This window comes from Lacerta agilis, chromosome 1, assembly GCF_009819535.1.
Source record: "Lacerta agilis isolate rLacAgi1 chromosome 1, rLacAgi1.pri, whole genome shotgun sequence".
In the NCBI taxonomy this organism is placed as follows: Eukaryota; Metazoa; Chordata; class Lepidosauria; order Squamata; family Lacertidae; genus Lacerta; species Lacerta agilis.
The window spans coordinates 12975433-12988316 of record NC_046312.1 but is presented as its reverse complement, the minus strand read 5'-3'; the positions used below and the strand labels follow the sequence as shown (position 1 = coordinate 12988316).

General features: G+C 45.6%; 1 protein-coding gene across 2 annotated transcripts in view; it reads left to right on the top strand.

Annotated features, from left to right (window-relative positions):
• KIF26A (kinesin family member 26A) overlaps positions 1-12884 on the top strand; it is a 154875-nt gene that overhangs the window by 68402 nt on the left and 73589 nt on the right. For both annotated transcript variants that reach the window (XM_033138687.1, XM_033138678.1), the window contains exon 4: positions 12443-12609. In XM_033138687.1, the coding sequence (XP_032994578.1) occupies positions 12443-12609 (167 nt within the window). The remainder of the gene's footprint in view (positions 1-12442; positions 12610-12884) is intronic.

The following is a 12884-nucleotide window of genomic DNA, read 5'->3' as shown; positions in this document are numbered from 1 at the left end:
CACGCGCAGCGTAGAAATAATAATAAAAGTGCAGAACTCGTGTTGGGAGGGATGGCTTCTGTGGGATTGCTCTGTGGGTTTTATTCACCCGGGGCGCATCGTATACATAAAAGTCTGAGAGGTGCATGTTTAGGCACAGACAGCAAAGACAGTTTTCTTGTTACTGGGCCACAGCTGCAGGTACTAAAACAACTACAGAAGTGAATTTTAGTCATAAAGCGCCTCTTACGCTATTTTATAATGAGCCCCAATGGAAACATTGTCAAGGAGCAGTAAAAAGTTTATGCTGGGAAATGTTTCCCCACAAAACGGCATAGGCTGTGCGCTTGGCATACTTTTTATGACGATCTTCTCGGTCTGTCAGGGAAGACTATTCCTTGGCCAAGTGCGTATGTGTGTCTCACGCTAGCAGGGAAGGAGGTTTTACAGCCTCTGGAATTACCCATAGGGAGTCTTGATTTACGTCACACTTGTTCCCATTAATGGTGGTAGGTCATCAGAATTTTAAGGTGAAATATGTTGAGGTGAGGCCATTTATTCCCGTTTCATGTGCAAGCCGTCGTTTCTGTGAGGATGCAAACTTGTTCAATTAGCTGTGGCTGTGGGGTGCTCTATTAGCTTAAGTAAACAAAAATCTCTTCAGATTTGTATGCCAGGGTGCTAGTCGGAACTGGATTGGAAACAAAAAAAATCTATGAAAATGTAAAACGTTGGGCTTCTTTTCACACTGCTTATTCCGGACTTGCAGAGTAGATTCAGTGCTGTGAGGACTCTTTTCAGACTCTTTGAAAGAATCCAGGGATTCCTTGGAAACTGATTCAGTGCTGTGAGGACTCTTTTCAGACTCTTTGAAAGAATCCAGGGATTCCTTGGAAACTGATCAAGGACAACCCAAGACATTTTGCTCACTGGGCAAAAGGCAAGATTCCCCCTCCCCTCTTTGCCATGTCATGTACAGAAATCAGCTGAATCTTAATTCAACACTGGAACAGGACAATGTCCACATCACATTTTTCCGTTTTACTGGGGTATTTTAAAAATAATAATTCTGCATCATCTAGTCAACATTTGTTTATGGGCTGTATAACATGCATCCAGCCAATGAAAATAAGGTAGCAGTGGTGTGTGCTCAGCACATGGAATGGCTTCCAGTTGTTTAGATCAGCAAGCCCATTCTCATTATTGCCTGGTAAAAGGTAGCAGGCAACCAGCTTGACCCAGCAGTCCCTTGTACAACAGGCTAGCTTATGGGGTGTGGGGCAGGCTGTGTGGCACACACAACTGCCCTCCATTAGAAGGTTGTGGGCCAGGGGCTCATGAAGCACAGCTGGGTGTGAGGGGCCTGTGGCCCTTTCCCCACATTTGCTTATGTGAGATGGTCTCCTCACTCAGCCTAGTGGTAGGGCTAGCCATGTTTGGATTCCCAACGAGATGATCACTCATGGCGGACTAGTTTCCTGAACGATAGCTTGCTCATATTATCATTTTTCTCCTGCAGTATTCAGCCTCAGGGGAGTGTTCTTAGGTCCCCAGACTACAATTTCCACTGTCCCTGACCATTAGCTTTGCTGGTTGAGGCTGATGGGAGTTGGAGTCCAATGACATCTGAAGGGCATCAGGTTGGGGAAGGCTGCTTTAGAGCACGGTCCTCTGTTGGGCTTCTTCTCTGGAAGAGTAGAGCAGCCAAGTTTCAGCAAGAAGTAGCCAGATGGGCTTGTGGAAAATGAGAGGGGGTTTCCTGACATTAATTCCTGCTAGATCGCTTTCTGCCAATCACAAAGGCACCTGTCATCAGCTTCTGAACAACTAACACCCAGTGCATCATTGTATATTGCTTTAAGCCTTATCATCATGAGTGATGCCTGAATATTACATTGATTGACACGTAGTAAGTGCCAAAGATACAAGGAAACCCCAACGGCGGTTTCATTCCACATCTTTTCTGCTGCTTCCTGCAGTGAGACATGGGGTGGGACACGTCAATATTGGTTTCCCTTGTTCTGGGGCCAGGTTTGCTAGTTCCCACTTCCCCACTCCTGATCCCTCCAAAAGCAGGACCTCTTCAGAATGGCAGTGTGTGTGGGACAAGGATTAATCTTGCTTCTCTGCACAATAATCTCCTGATCCTGTTCACCTACACCCCTGCCTAGAAAACAACACCATCCCATATTGGTTAAATGTGATCACACATTTAATGTAAGGTGTAGTTAGATCTCAGTGTGGTGTAGTGGTTAAGAGTGGTGGACTCGTAATCTGGGGAACTGGGTTCGTGTCTCCGCTCCTCCACATGCAGCTGCTGGGTGACCTTGGGCTAGTCACACTTCTTTGAAGTCTCTCAGCCCCACTCACCTCACAGAGTGTTTGTTGTGGGGGAGGAAGGGAAAGGAGAATGTTAGCCGCTTTGAGACTCCTTCGGGTAGTGAAATGCGGGATATCAAATCCAAACACTTCTTCTTCTTCTTCTTCTTCTTCTTCTTCTTCTTCTTCTTCTTCTTCTTCTTCTTCTTCTTCTCATGGCACTCTAATCATGAGTTAAGCCATGAATCAACCCTCTAAAGTGGGCCACTCCTATTATCTTCTCATGAGAGATGGGATGGCAGGCCTGGAAGAACTCGGTGTGTCTTGAGAAGATCAGGAGAACCTTACTGGATTACACTCGTCTGGTCAAGCAGCCTGTTTTCCACATGGTGATCAACCTTATGCCAATGTGAAGTCCATACCTAGGACATGAGGACAAATGCTCTCCCCACTGTTGTTCCTCAGTGACTGGGATTCAGAAGCATACTACCTTTAACATCTTCACTTGGTAGCTGTTGATAGGCTCATCCAGCATGAATTTGTCTTACGCCCTTTTAATGTCACCAAAGTTGGTGGCCATCACTACATATTTTGCGATCAAATTCCATACTATTTTCATTTCATTTCAAATTTATATCCCGCCCCTCCTTCCCAAGGAGCCCAGGGCGGCAAACGCATAAGCAATATAACATCTAAATACAATGCAGACTGGGGAAAACCTCTATTTAAGAGAGTTGCGAGAAGAGAATGACTGCTCCATGCACGCAAGGCAGATTTTGGCTTGTGTTTCGCCAACATTAGCCCTCCATGCCACATGTGCTGTGTGAAATTCTTTCTCTTGTGTGTCCTGAAAACGTTCAGCATCATTAGATGACCCCAGGTTCTAGTATTATGAGAGGTGGAGGAAGGGCCTCTTTTTGCCCATTTTCTCCACGCTGCAAATAAATTTAAATCCACCCCCCACTTTTTGGTTGCCTTAGACCAGGGGACCAGGGCTGTCCAACTTCCAACAGACTGTGATCCACTCACACTATAAAAAACTGGCAGTGATCTGCCCATTGGATTGACCAGAGTTGTTGAGCTTTTTTGGGTTGGGGGAGCCAAAGTTGTTGAGCTCACGGCTGATAGGAGATTTGAACAAGGTTTTCAGGATGCACACAGGCCCGCATTTGATCCTTCCTTTACTGCTAGTCCGCAGTCATGTCCCAGACAGACTTGAGAGTCACCATGTGCCTGCATGTCACCATGATGCTGGAGGAGACTCTTGAGAGTCCCATGGACTGCAAGAAGATCAAACCTATCCATCCTTAAAGAAATCAGCCCTGAGTGCTCACTAGAAGGACAGATCCTGAAGTTGAGGCTCCAGTACTTTGGCCACCTCATGAGAAGAGAAGACTCCCTAGAAAAGACCCTGATGTTGGGAAAGATGGAGGGCACAAGGAGAAGGGGACGACAGAGGATGAGATGGTTGGACAGTGTTCTCGAAGCCACTAACATGAGTTTGGCCAAACTGCGAGAGGCAGTGAAGGATAGGCGTGCCTGGTGTGCTCTGGTCCATGGGGTCACGAAGAGTCGGACACGACTGAACAACAACAACAACAACAACAATGTGCCTGCAACGAGGGACCCACAGTCTTATCACGCTGTTACGAAACTGTCGGAGAGGATTCTTCAGCTCTGGGGCAGGGGGTGCCATATTTAATTTCACCCTCACTCTTGTCAGCACATAGCCAAACTTGTTTAACCTCTGACTTTAAGGGTGTTAATTGAGTAATTAAAGATTTAGTGGAGTGATATGGATCATCTGTAGATGTGTTATTTCACTAATTAATTTATCTTGGCAAGCCCGAAACCATTTCCCCTCATCTTTCAGCAATCAATGCACACACTCTTGCAAAAACCCCTTCCGTTGATACAAACCAGGCTTGTAGAACTACTGGTAGGTTTTGTTCTTGGTGGTTTGCTTGGGCATTGTTGTATGGGCCTGTGCATATTTTGGGGTGATGGAGGTATATCTGTTTACACTGGAGGTGAACAGGCCCCTTTGAAGGTTTGAAAAATGAAATAAGTTGCTTCATGTTGTCTGACTTACGAGGTCTGTGACTATTGTCTGCTGCGACTGGCAGTGACTTTCCAAGGTGCTTTAAGCAACTTTCCCACTTGTCTGTTTTTATTAATGCCAGGGACAGAAGCTCTGGCCTTCTCCTTGCACAGCACATGCTCTGCAACCGAGCAAAATACCGTTCAAATTTGCTTTGCACACACTAATGAAGTAATGTGTGTAGGACTTTTATCACGTGGTGGTGACAAATGACTGGGCTACTTCCTCAGGCCAATATCCTATGAGGCTAGAGGAAGATCATACGAGAAGCATTTCTGCCCTACTACTGCATATGGTAAACAGGTTTCGTAGGGGTTTTTTTTGGGTTTTTCAGAAACCTGGTGTACCTGTTTAGTCAGAAATGGCAGTGGGACAAGAGAATATGGTGTGAATTGGCCTTAAGCTCAGAAGGTTTTGTGTGTATGCAAAGCCCCCTTTAAACTCATTACTTGCCTGAAGGAGGCATTATGTAATTACTGGTGAGTAGGGGATCCTCTCCCACAACGGGGTGAGCTCCCATTGCTCGGTCCCAGCTCCTGCCAACCTAGGAGTTTGAAAGCACGTCAAAATGCAAGTAGATAAATAGGCACCGCTCCGGCGGGAAGGTAAACGGCGTTTCCATGCGCTGCTCTGGTTCACCGGAAGCAGCTTAGTCATGCTGGCCACATGACCCAGAAGCTGTACGCTGGCTCCCTGGCCAGTAAAGCGAGATGAGTGCCGCAACCCCAGAGTTGTCCGTGACTGGACATAATGGTCAGGGGTCCCTTTACCTTTTAAGGGGATCCTCTGGCATCAGGCACATGGCTTGTCATTCATGTATTAGTATGCTTGTATGCAGTGGCAAAAACTACATGTGAGCAACCACTTTTGTATAGGCTTACAGATGACCGTGTTAACATGTGAATATCTGGACAGATGGCCCACACTGTGCCTGAATTTAGAGCTAGTTGAATTTTTCAACCTTCAGATTCCAAAAATGAGGGGTGCTGAATTTGAATATGAATTCAAAACATATTTTGATTAAACATAATTTAGTTTTGCTTGGTAAGTAAAATGTGTGTGTAAAAATGCACAGAAATTATTAAAAATGGTTGCCAAAAACTTGCAGTTGTTGTTGTTGTTGTTGTTGTTGTTGTTGTTGTTGTTGTTGTTGTTATTATTATTATTATTATAGCAGTACCTGACATTTTCAGAAGGTAAAATTAAAATTATTTGGTTTTCCGAAAACAGTTTATGTGCTTCTTCGTCAAAAGTAGACTTACCAAGCTAAATGTTGTCCAATCACAAAAAATAGCAGATTTGAATTCCTCACACCCGAAAAATATATTTTGAAGACCTTTGACTGAATAAATTTGCAAAAAGGTACAATTCACCCCCTAAAATGACACTCCCTAGTGCCCCATGCCAAGGCTGGACCCAAGAGTATGGCCCCAATTCCCAGTAATTGTGTGATGCCTCCTTCACTCAAGTAACACACAAAAAGGGCTTATGTCTCTGTGCAATAGATACAGAGCAGTGCATTTAACTAACTATAGAAAAGATCTAGCACGTCACCATAGGAGACGGTTGTAAAACATGATCTATGGCATTGTGGATTTTAAAGTTTGGTGGCATCCCGGGGAGTATTTAATTGCATTTGTGCTTCATTACAACGCTGTCTCTTTTTGCCTAAATTTATTTTAACTAATTAGTTTGAAATGTCAGAGTAGTATTTCAGACGGCAGAAACGTCATCCATTACCATTCACGGAGTCGTTAACCCTAGCTACAAATATGTATTGTGGCATCTACTCTAATTAAGCATTTTTTAAATGAATTCCTGGACTCTACTTTTAGCAGTCCTTCCTAAAAATAGTTTAAAAATGAATTGTGTTGATCTCTACATTCGCATGAATAGTATATTGCCCTTGTGGAATCGAGACAAAGGATGAGGTTATGAATGACTGGTAGTCATGATGGCTGTATGCTGCCTGCAGAATTAGAGGCAGGATAACTCAGAATACCAGTCAGTGATGCTCTCACATCCCATTGTCCACTTTGTGAGTTTCATAGACACTTCTGGTTGGCTGTGGTGAGAAACTGGATAATGGACTAAATAGGCTCCAGAGTGTTTTAGCATGTCCTAAAGCCATGCAGACATTGTTGTTGTTGTTGTTGTTGTTGTTGTTGTTAATGTTAATAATAATAATAATAATAATAATAATAATAATAATATTCAATTTATATTCCGGCCTTTTTCAGAAGATCCAAGGTCGGCGTACAACATGAAAAACATGTTACAGAACAAAATAAGAAATTAAAAAATTCCTTCCAGTAGCACCTTAGAGACCAACTAAGTTTTTTAGCTTTTGTGTGCATGCACACTTCTTCAGATACACTATCAGCCAATCACCCATTCCCACCGCCCTTCTGAGTAATACCCCTCCCCACCCTCTCACTATATATAAGGGTCTGGTGACTTCTGTTTCAGTGTACCTGAAGAAGTGTGCATGCACACGAAAGCTCATAACCAAGAACAAACTTAGTTGGTCTCTAAGGTGCTACTGGATGGAATTTTTTTATTTTGTTTCAACTATGGCAGACCAACACGGCTACCTACCTGTAACGTTACACAACATCAGTGATTAGAGCCTATTAAAAACTTAATAACAAGCATACTGACAGGCAGCCTAATAATAAAATAGTCATCACAACAGCAGCCCTCTCCTCCACACTTTCCCAGGCCATAGATTATTTAATAGCCACAGGCCTGGGTGAAGAGGAATGTTTTTCCCTGGCACCTAAAGACATGCAATGATGGCACCAGGTGAGCCTCTCTGGGGAGAGCATTCTGCAATCGGGGAGCCACTACAGAAAAGGCCTGTTCTCCTGTTGCCACCCTCTGAACTTCTCTGGGATGGAGGGACATAGAGAAGGACCTCGGATGACAAGCACAGGGACCGGGTCTACCGGTAATCATATGGGGAGAGGCAGCTCTATAGTTAGACATCAGCTTGCCGACAAAGGTCAGTATAGTTAAAGCTATGGTTTTCCCAGTAGTAATGTACGGAAGTGAGAGCTGGACTATAAAGAAGGCTGATCACCGAAGAATTGATGCTTTTGAATTATGGTGCTGGAGGAGACTCTTGAGAGTCCCATGGACTGCAAGAAGATCAAACCTATCCATTCTGAGTGCTCACTAGAAGGACAGATCCTGAAGTTGAGGCTCCAGTACTTTGGCCACCTCATGAGAAGGGAAGACTCCCTGGAAAAGACCCTGATGTTGGGAAAGATGGAGGGCACAAGGAGAAGGGGACAACAGAGGATGAAATGGTTGGACAGTGTTCTCGAAGCTACTAACATGAGTTTGGCCAAACTGCGAGAGGCAGTGAAGGATAGGTGTGCCTGGCGTGCTCTGGTCCATGGGGTCACGAAGAGTTGAACACGACTGAACGACTGAACAACAACAAGCTATATAGTTCTAAGTGGATAGACTTCATTTGCGGCTGGAGAGACTGTAGCTTTGAGGTTGGAAAGCTGGGCGGGAGCTGCAAGCATCATCTCTGTAGAACACCTCTGGGTCAAATAGGGAAGGGTTGTCTTAATGACCCCATTGAGTTAATCACAATGCCCTCAATATAAATAACTAGGCATTTGTATAACTGGGCGTGTGTTCTAAATCAGGTTGCCAGAACAGGCAGAGATCCATTTGCACACATGGCTTTGCAGGAGGTTAAAAAATAAAATAAAATAAAAGTAGCTACCGGTTGAGAATGAAAACATTTGTGAAAATGTGAGTTATATGAAATGTGGTGTGTATCTGTGAAGGCTTTTATATGTTTGTTTGTAGGTGTCTCTCTCCCCCAACCCCCCCCCCAAAAGAAATCAATGTTTTTACTCGGTTCTTTTGGCTGCTCATGTGGAAAGATGCTACAAATGCGCCTGCTTGGTTTGTTCCTCTTAAAACAGATAGTGCTTGTAGATGATGCGCAGCTGAGAAATAATTCCTGACAGTTATAACCGAAGCAGATAAACCGTTCTGCCAGCCACCGAATAATGCCGTAAAACAAAAAGGGTTCTGCTTATCGTTTTCCATGTTTTCATGCTTGTCAGACAGTTTAACAGTGCATTACCTATAACAAAGGGTCTCCGTTTTATTCCTCTTGTCTGCCTCTGGTCATGGTTTTAACCTTGTCCAGCGATGGACCTTTGCCGACATGGCTTCCTTTTTTATTGCTTATTATTGTGGCTGTGTACAGAATATAGGAAAGACAAAACGGCTTGTCAGGCAGACGTGGTGGTTTGGGAAACACCTTACAGGATTATCAGGCTTAAATCAGGGCTAGGTGTGTTTGGGAGTGCAACAATATTTGGAGGTCCACAGGTTCCCCATCACTGGTTTAGATGATCCGTTCAAGTCACCTGATCCAAATCTTTTTGCTGGTAGGACTCCCAAGATCTGCCGATGATGAGGCCTTCCAGATAGTAGCGTAAACCCGATTCCATTCAAGTCTTCCATTCCTTTTTACTCCCAATCCTTCTCCCTCCCTTATCTCTTAACTGCTTCTGCCTCCCGCATTGTTTTTGCTGCATTTGCAGCACTGAAGTGACCTCCCTGGGGCACAAGCCTGGGCAGTGTGTATGGAGCTCCTTGGCTGCCCAGACAACAAGATCCTCCTTTCGGTCTCGCTGATGTGGTCCAACGGAAAGCAGAGCAATACGCTTGGCACCAGCTTGGCTGCAGGAGTTGCCGGAAAGAGGCATACAAGATGCCATCTGTAAGGTTCTCAGGGTGGTTGCTTGTGAGTAAACAGGCAAGACTCTGACCTGTCTTTTAGTAGTTTTATTGTGCATGCTATTTACAGTGCAGAGCTACAAGTTCATGTCTGTATCAGTCACTAGCAGAATCCGGGAGTGGCCCCTTCCGGCTGGGACCCCAACATGAGAGCTTTGGTATGCGAAATCTCCGCCTCCCCTCCTTGCGTTTCACCCCTTTGTTCCCCTTAAGCGACGGAAATGGCGTGTCTCCCTCCTCGCCCGCTGGACGAGGGGGGTGCAGGGTCTCTCCAACATCTCCAGAGCCTCTGCTCTCAAGCCTCTGAGCAGCATGCCCTTCCCCACTAGAGACATCGCTGCTTCCTCCGCTGGGAGAAGAGGTACTGCTGGTCAGGTGGGGTCAGGGCTCTCTGTAACATCCCGAGAGACCCTCCACCACCCTGCGCTGCGCTGGGGATAGTTCCCTGACACTGTCCAACCTCCTTATGGACTCTGTGAGAGGCAGTATGGTGTAGTGATTAAGAGCGGTAGACTCGTAATCTGGGGAACCGGGTTCCTGTCTCCGCTCCTCCACATGCAGCTGCTGGGTGACCTTGGGCTAGTCACACTTCTTTGAAGTCTCTCAGCTCCACTCACCTCACAGAGTGTTTGTTGTCGGGGAGGAAGGGAAAGGAGAATGTTAGCCGCTTTGAGACTCCTTCGGGTAGTGAAAAGCGGGATATCAAATCCAAACTCTTCTTATGGACTGCTCTCTGGATTTGTGTAGTTTTATTCCTTAGCCCTTTCTTCTCCCAAAGATGTTGCACAATGCAGTGGAGGTCTAGGACCAGAGTTTTCCTTCTCCTAGATGGGCTACCTTCCCAGGTTGCCAAGCCCCACCTGCCCCTTATTTCCCTCTACAGCAGAAACTGCCTTCTTGACTGTTGGACCCACTATTGGCCTTGTCCTGCTCAGTACACCGGAGGCTAACTGTGCAGTTACAGTTGGAAATAGTCTTTATTTTCTTTTAGTTTATTTGGGGGATTTCTATCCATTGTAACCGCCCCCCGGAGCTGGCTACAAACATACAAAACCAATATGTAAACTATGTCACAATAATACACTAAAAGAAAAGATAGACACCAGAAATCAAATCCGGATAAGGTTCATGACAAAACCGACAAATGCTGTGAACTGCCCCATAAAAATTATTTCAGTCACAGAAAGCTTGGTAAAATAAATGGGTTTTTAGTTGGCGTCGAAAAAGCCAGCAGTCTGCAGCAGGCAGACTTTGTGAAACACAGCCTTGGAGTCATCTTTGATTCTTCCCCATCAATTTGATCAAGGTGTCTTCCTCTCTTATTTCAAGCCCCTTGTCAAAACCCACATCTTTAGTGTTTTCTGAACCGTCACCATCACTTCTATTGCTGTTTGATGCTGTCATCCTCCCTCATCATCCTTTGTCATCCTCTCTCATCATTTCATTTCCCTGACATCCTATCCTCATCCCAGTTCTGTAGTCTCCTGGGCCGAAATTGCCTAATATCTGTGTCCCAACACAGCATAGGTACTAAATAAATATGGTAGTATGGGTTGTAGTAAGAGATCTGAAGTCTTCCAGACAGGTAGTCATCCTGTCTCTTGTGGCTCATTCACGCGGGAGTTCAACATGGATTTGAAGCTGCTTCTCTCTCTCTCTCTCTCTCTTTCTTTTTCTCTTTCTCTTTCTCTCTCTCTCAGCGTCCACATGGCATCCTCTTTATCCAAGTGGCAGCCCACACTAAATTCGGATTTTCTTGTCTTCAGATAATCCAATAAGGGAAAGACATTCAGCATGAAATGGCGTGTTACCCAACTGTGAACGTACTGAAGCATATTGCGCGGTCAGGCGAAGTTCCCCCGCACCCCGGGGCAGCCCCTGAGGGAAATAAAGACTCGTGACAACGTTCTATGGGATTAAATTGGCCACAACTTTATTAATATTTCAGATGTAGGAAGACCTTGGCTCAGGCATTGGGCGTTTATCCTTCCCAGCCCCCCAGCCGGGGTTCTGGGTACCTTCAGGGTTATCCAGCATGATTGGGAAGTGGGCTAGTCTGGAGAACATATGTTCAAGCAGATAGCCCACCCCCCTATGTTCGCTGCCGCTGGAAGGGGAGGGCATTGACGACCCTGGGCGTTTGGTCAATGCCTCCCCCTGAGACCCCTTTAACGGGAACCCTGTTATCGCCGCCACAATGGGGGCTGGGGTCACCGCCCCACGCCCCCCCAATCCTGTAAATGACTAAAGGATTCCGCCCAAGGCCTGCAACCGCCAAAGTTGTGACGAATTGCTACGGGAAAGGCGAAACCTGCCAATGCAGGAAAATTCCTTTCCGGCCCTTCAACAGCGACCTTGTCATAGCAGCGCCTGCGTGCCTGTGTGGCTGTGGAAAAAGGTGGTTAAACCTGCAAAGTAAGCATCAGTTGAGGGAGTGGGGGGTGGGGAAGCTCTGATTCCAACGGCTGCTTCCCAGGTATGACTCAAAATCTATTGTGTGTAGTGCATAATCCCTCCCTCTACCTGGCCAATCCCCCTTTGGCAACACCTCCCAGCCGGGATTGGGCGGCTGCTAGCATAGGTGGAGTCCACAGGTATCCCAACCTGGGAAGGTGAAGCCAATCCAACTGCCAGGAGCTGCCTCCGTGATTCAAAGGGACCCCTCGCAACCCCGCAATATGCGCACCCCGTTTTGATGTGGGGAACGCTCATTGTGTGCATGGTTGTTTTTCTTTTATAAAAAACAAACAAAAAAAACCTGTGTGGTGAAATTTCGAAGGGTGCCATCTATCATCATGGTTTCCACCAGCCCAAAGGGAAGGATGTGGCCTGCCCTTTTTCTACTGGTTGTTTCTGAATAAACGTTTGTTGTGGTTGTAGTTGTATTTTTTAAAACCGCTCATTTGAAGTGCTGTCGCACAGAACAGCTGTGTAAAAAATAATATGCGCACTTGCAGTTATGGGAGGTAGGAAAGGAAAAGGAGAAGGAAGGAAGTGGCAGTCTTTCATGGGAGCAACTCCAAATCTATGCTATTCTTGAAGCAAGATGCTTTTCAATGGACTGCTCTTTTGTGCAAGTCAGGTGTATTGGAAAATAATAATAATAATAATAATAATAATAATAATAATAATAATAATAATAGGTATATGAATGAAGTTAAATAAATACCCAATTGCATGCCCACAGCAGATCCCAGGTGGGTGGAAGTACTATTAGTCTTAAGTTAATATATTTGTAACTCCCTGTTTTCAATTTTGCTTTTCCCTTAGGAGGCTACAGCAGCAGAGTGCGGAAGGGAAGGCTCCAATATTCACGTCACCTCAGGGCAAAACAACTGTGACCAAACTGTGACCACTGGGCCATTGGCTTCCCAAAGTCTGGTCTCCCCGGCTGGTGTCTCTGCAGGGACTTCGGCTGCAGCGTCATTCTTCATAAGGTAGTTCTCACCATTATGATTTACATAATTGCTCTTGCGTATGAAATGAGCACAGACCCAAGTGCTTTACTGGGCAGTTGGTGGTGGTGTTGCAGATGGCAGCTCAGGCAGGAGAATGCTTGGGTAATGAATGGGATCACTGTGCAATGGAAGCATGAGCTTGCAACTTCTGCTGGGGGGAAAAGGTTGTGGGGTTGGGAGCAGGGTGGAGTTGTAGCGGAAAAGCAACGGGTGCCTGAAAGGCTAGTCACCTTCCTTCCACCTCTTGCTTCTCT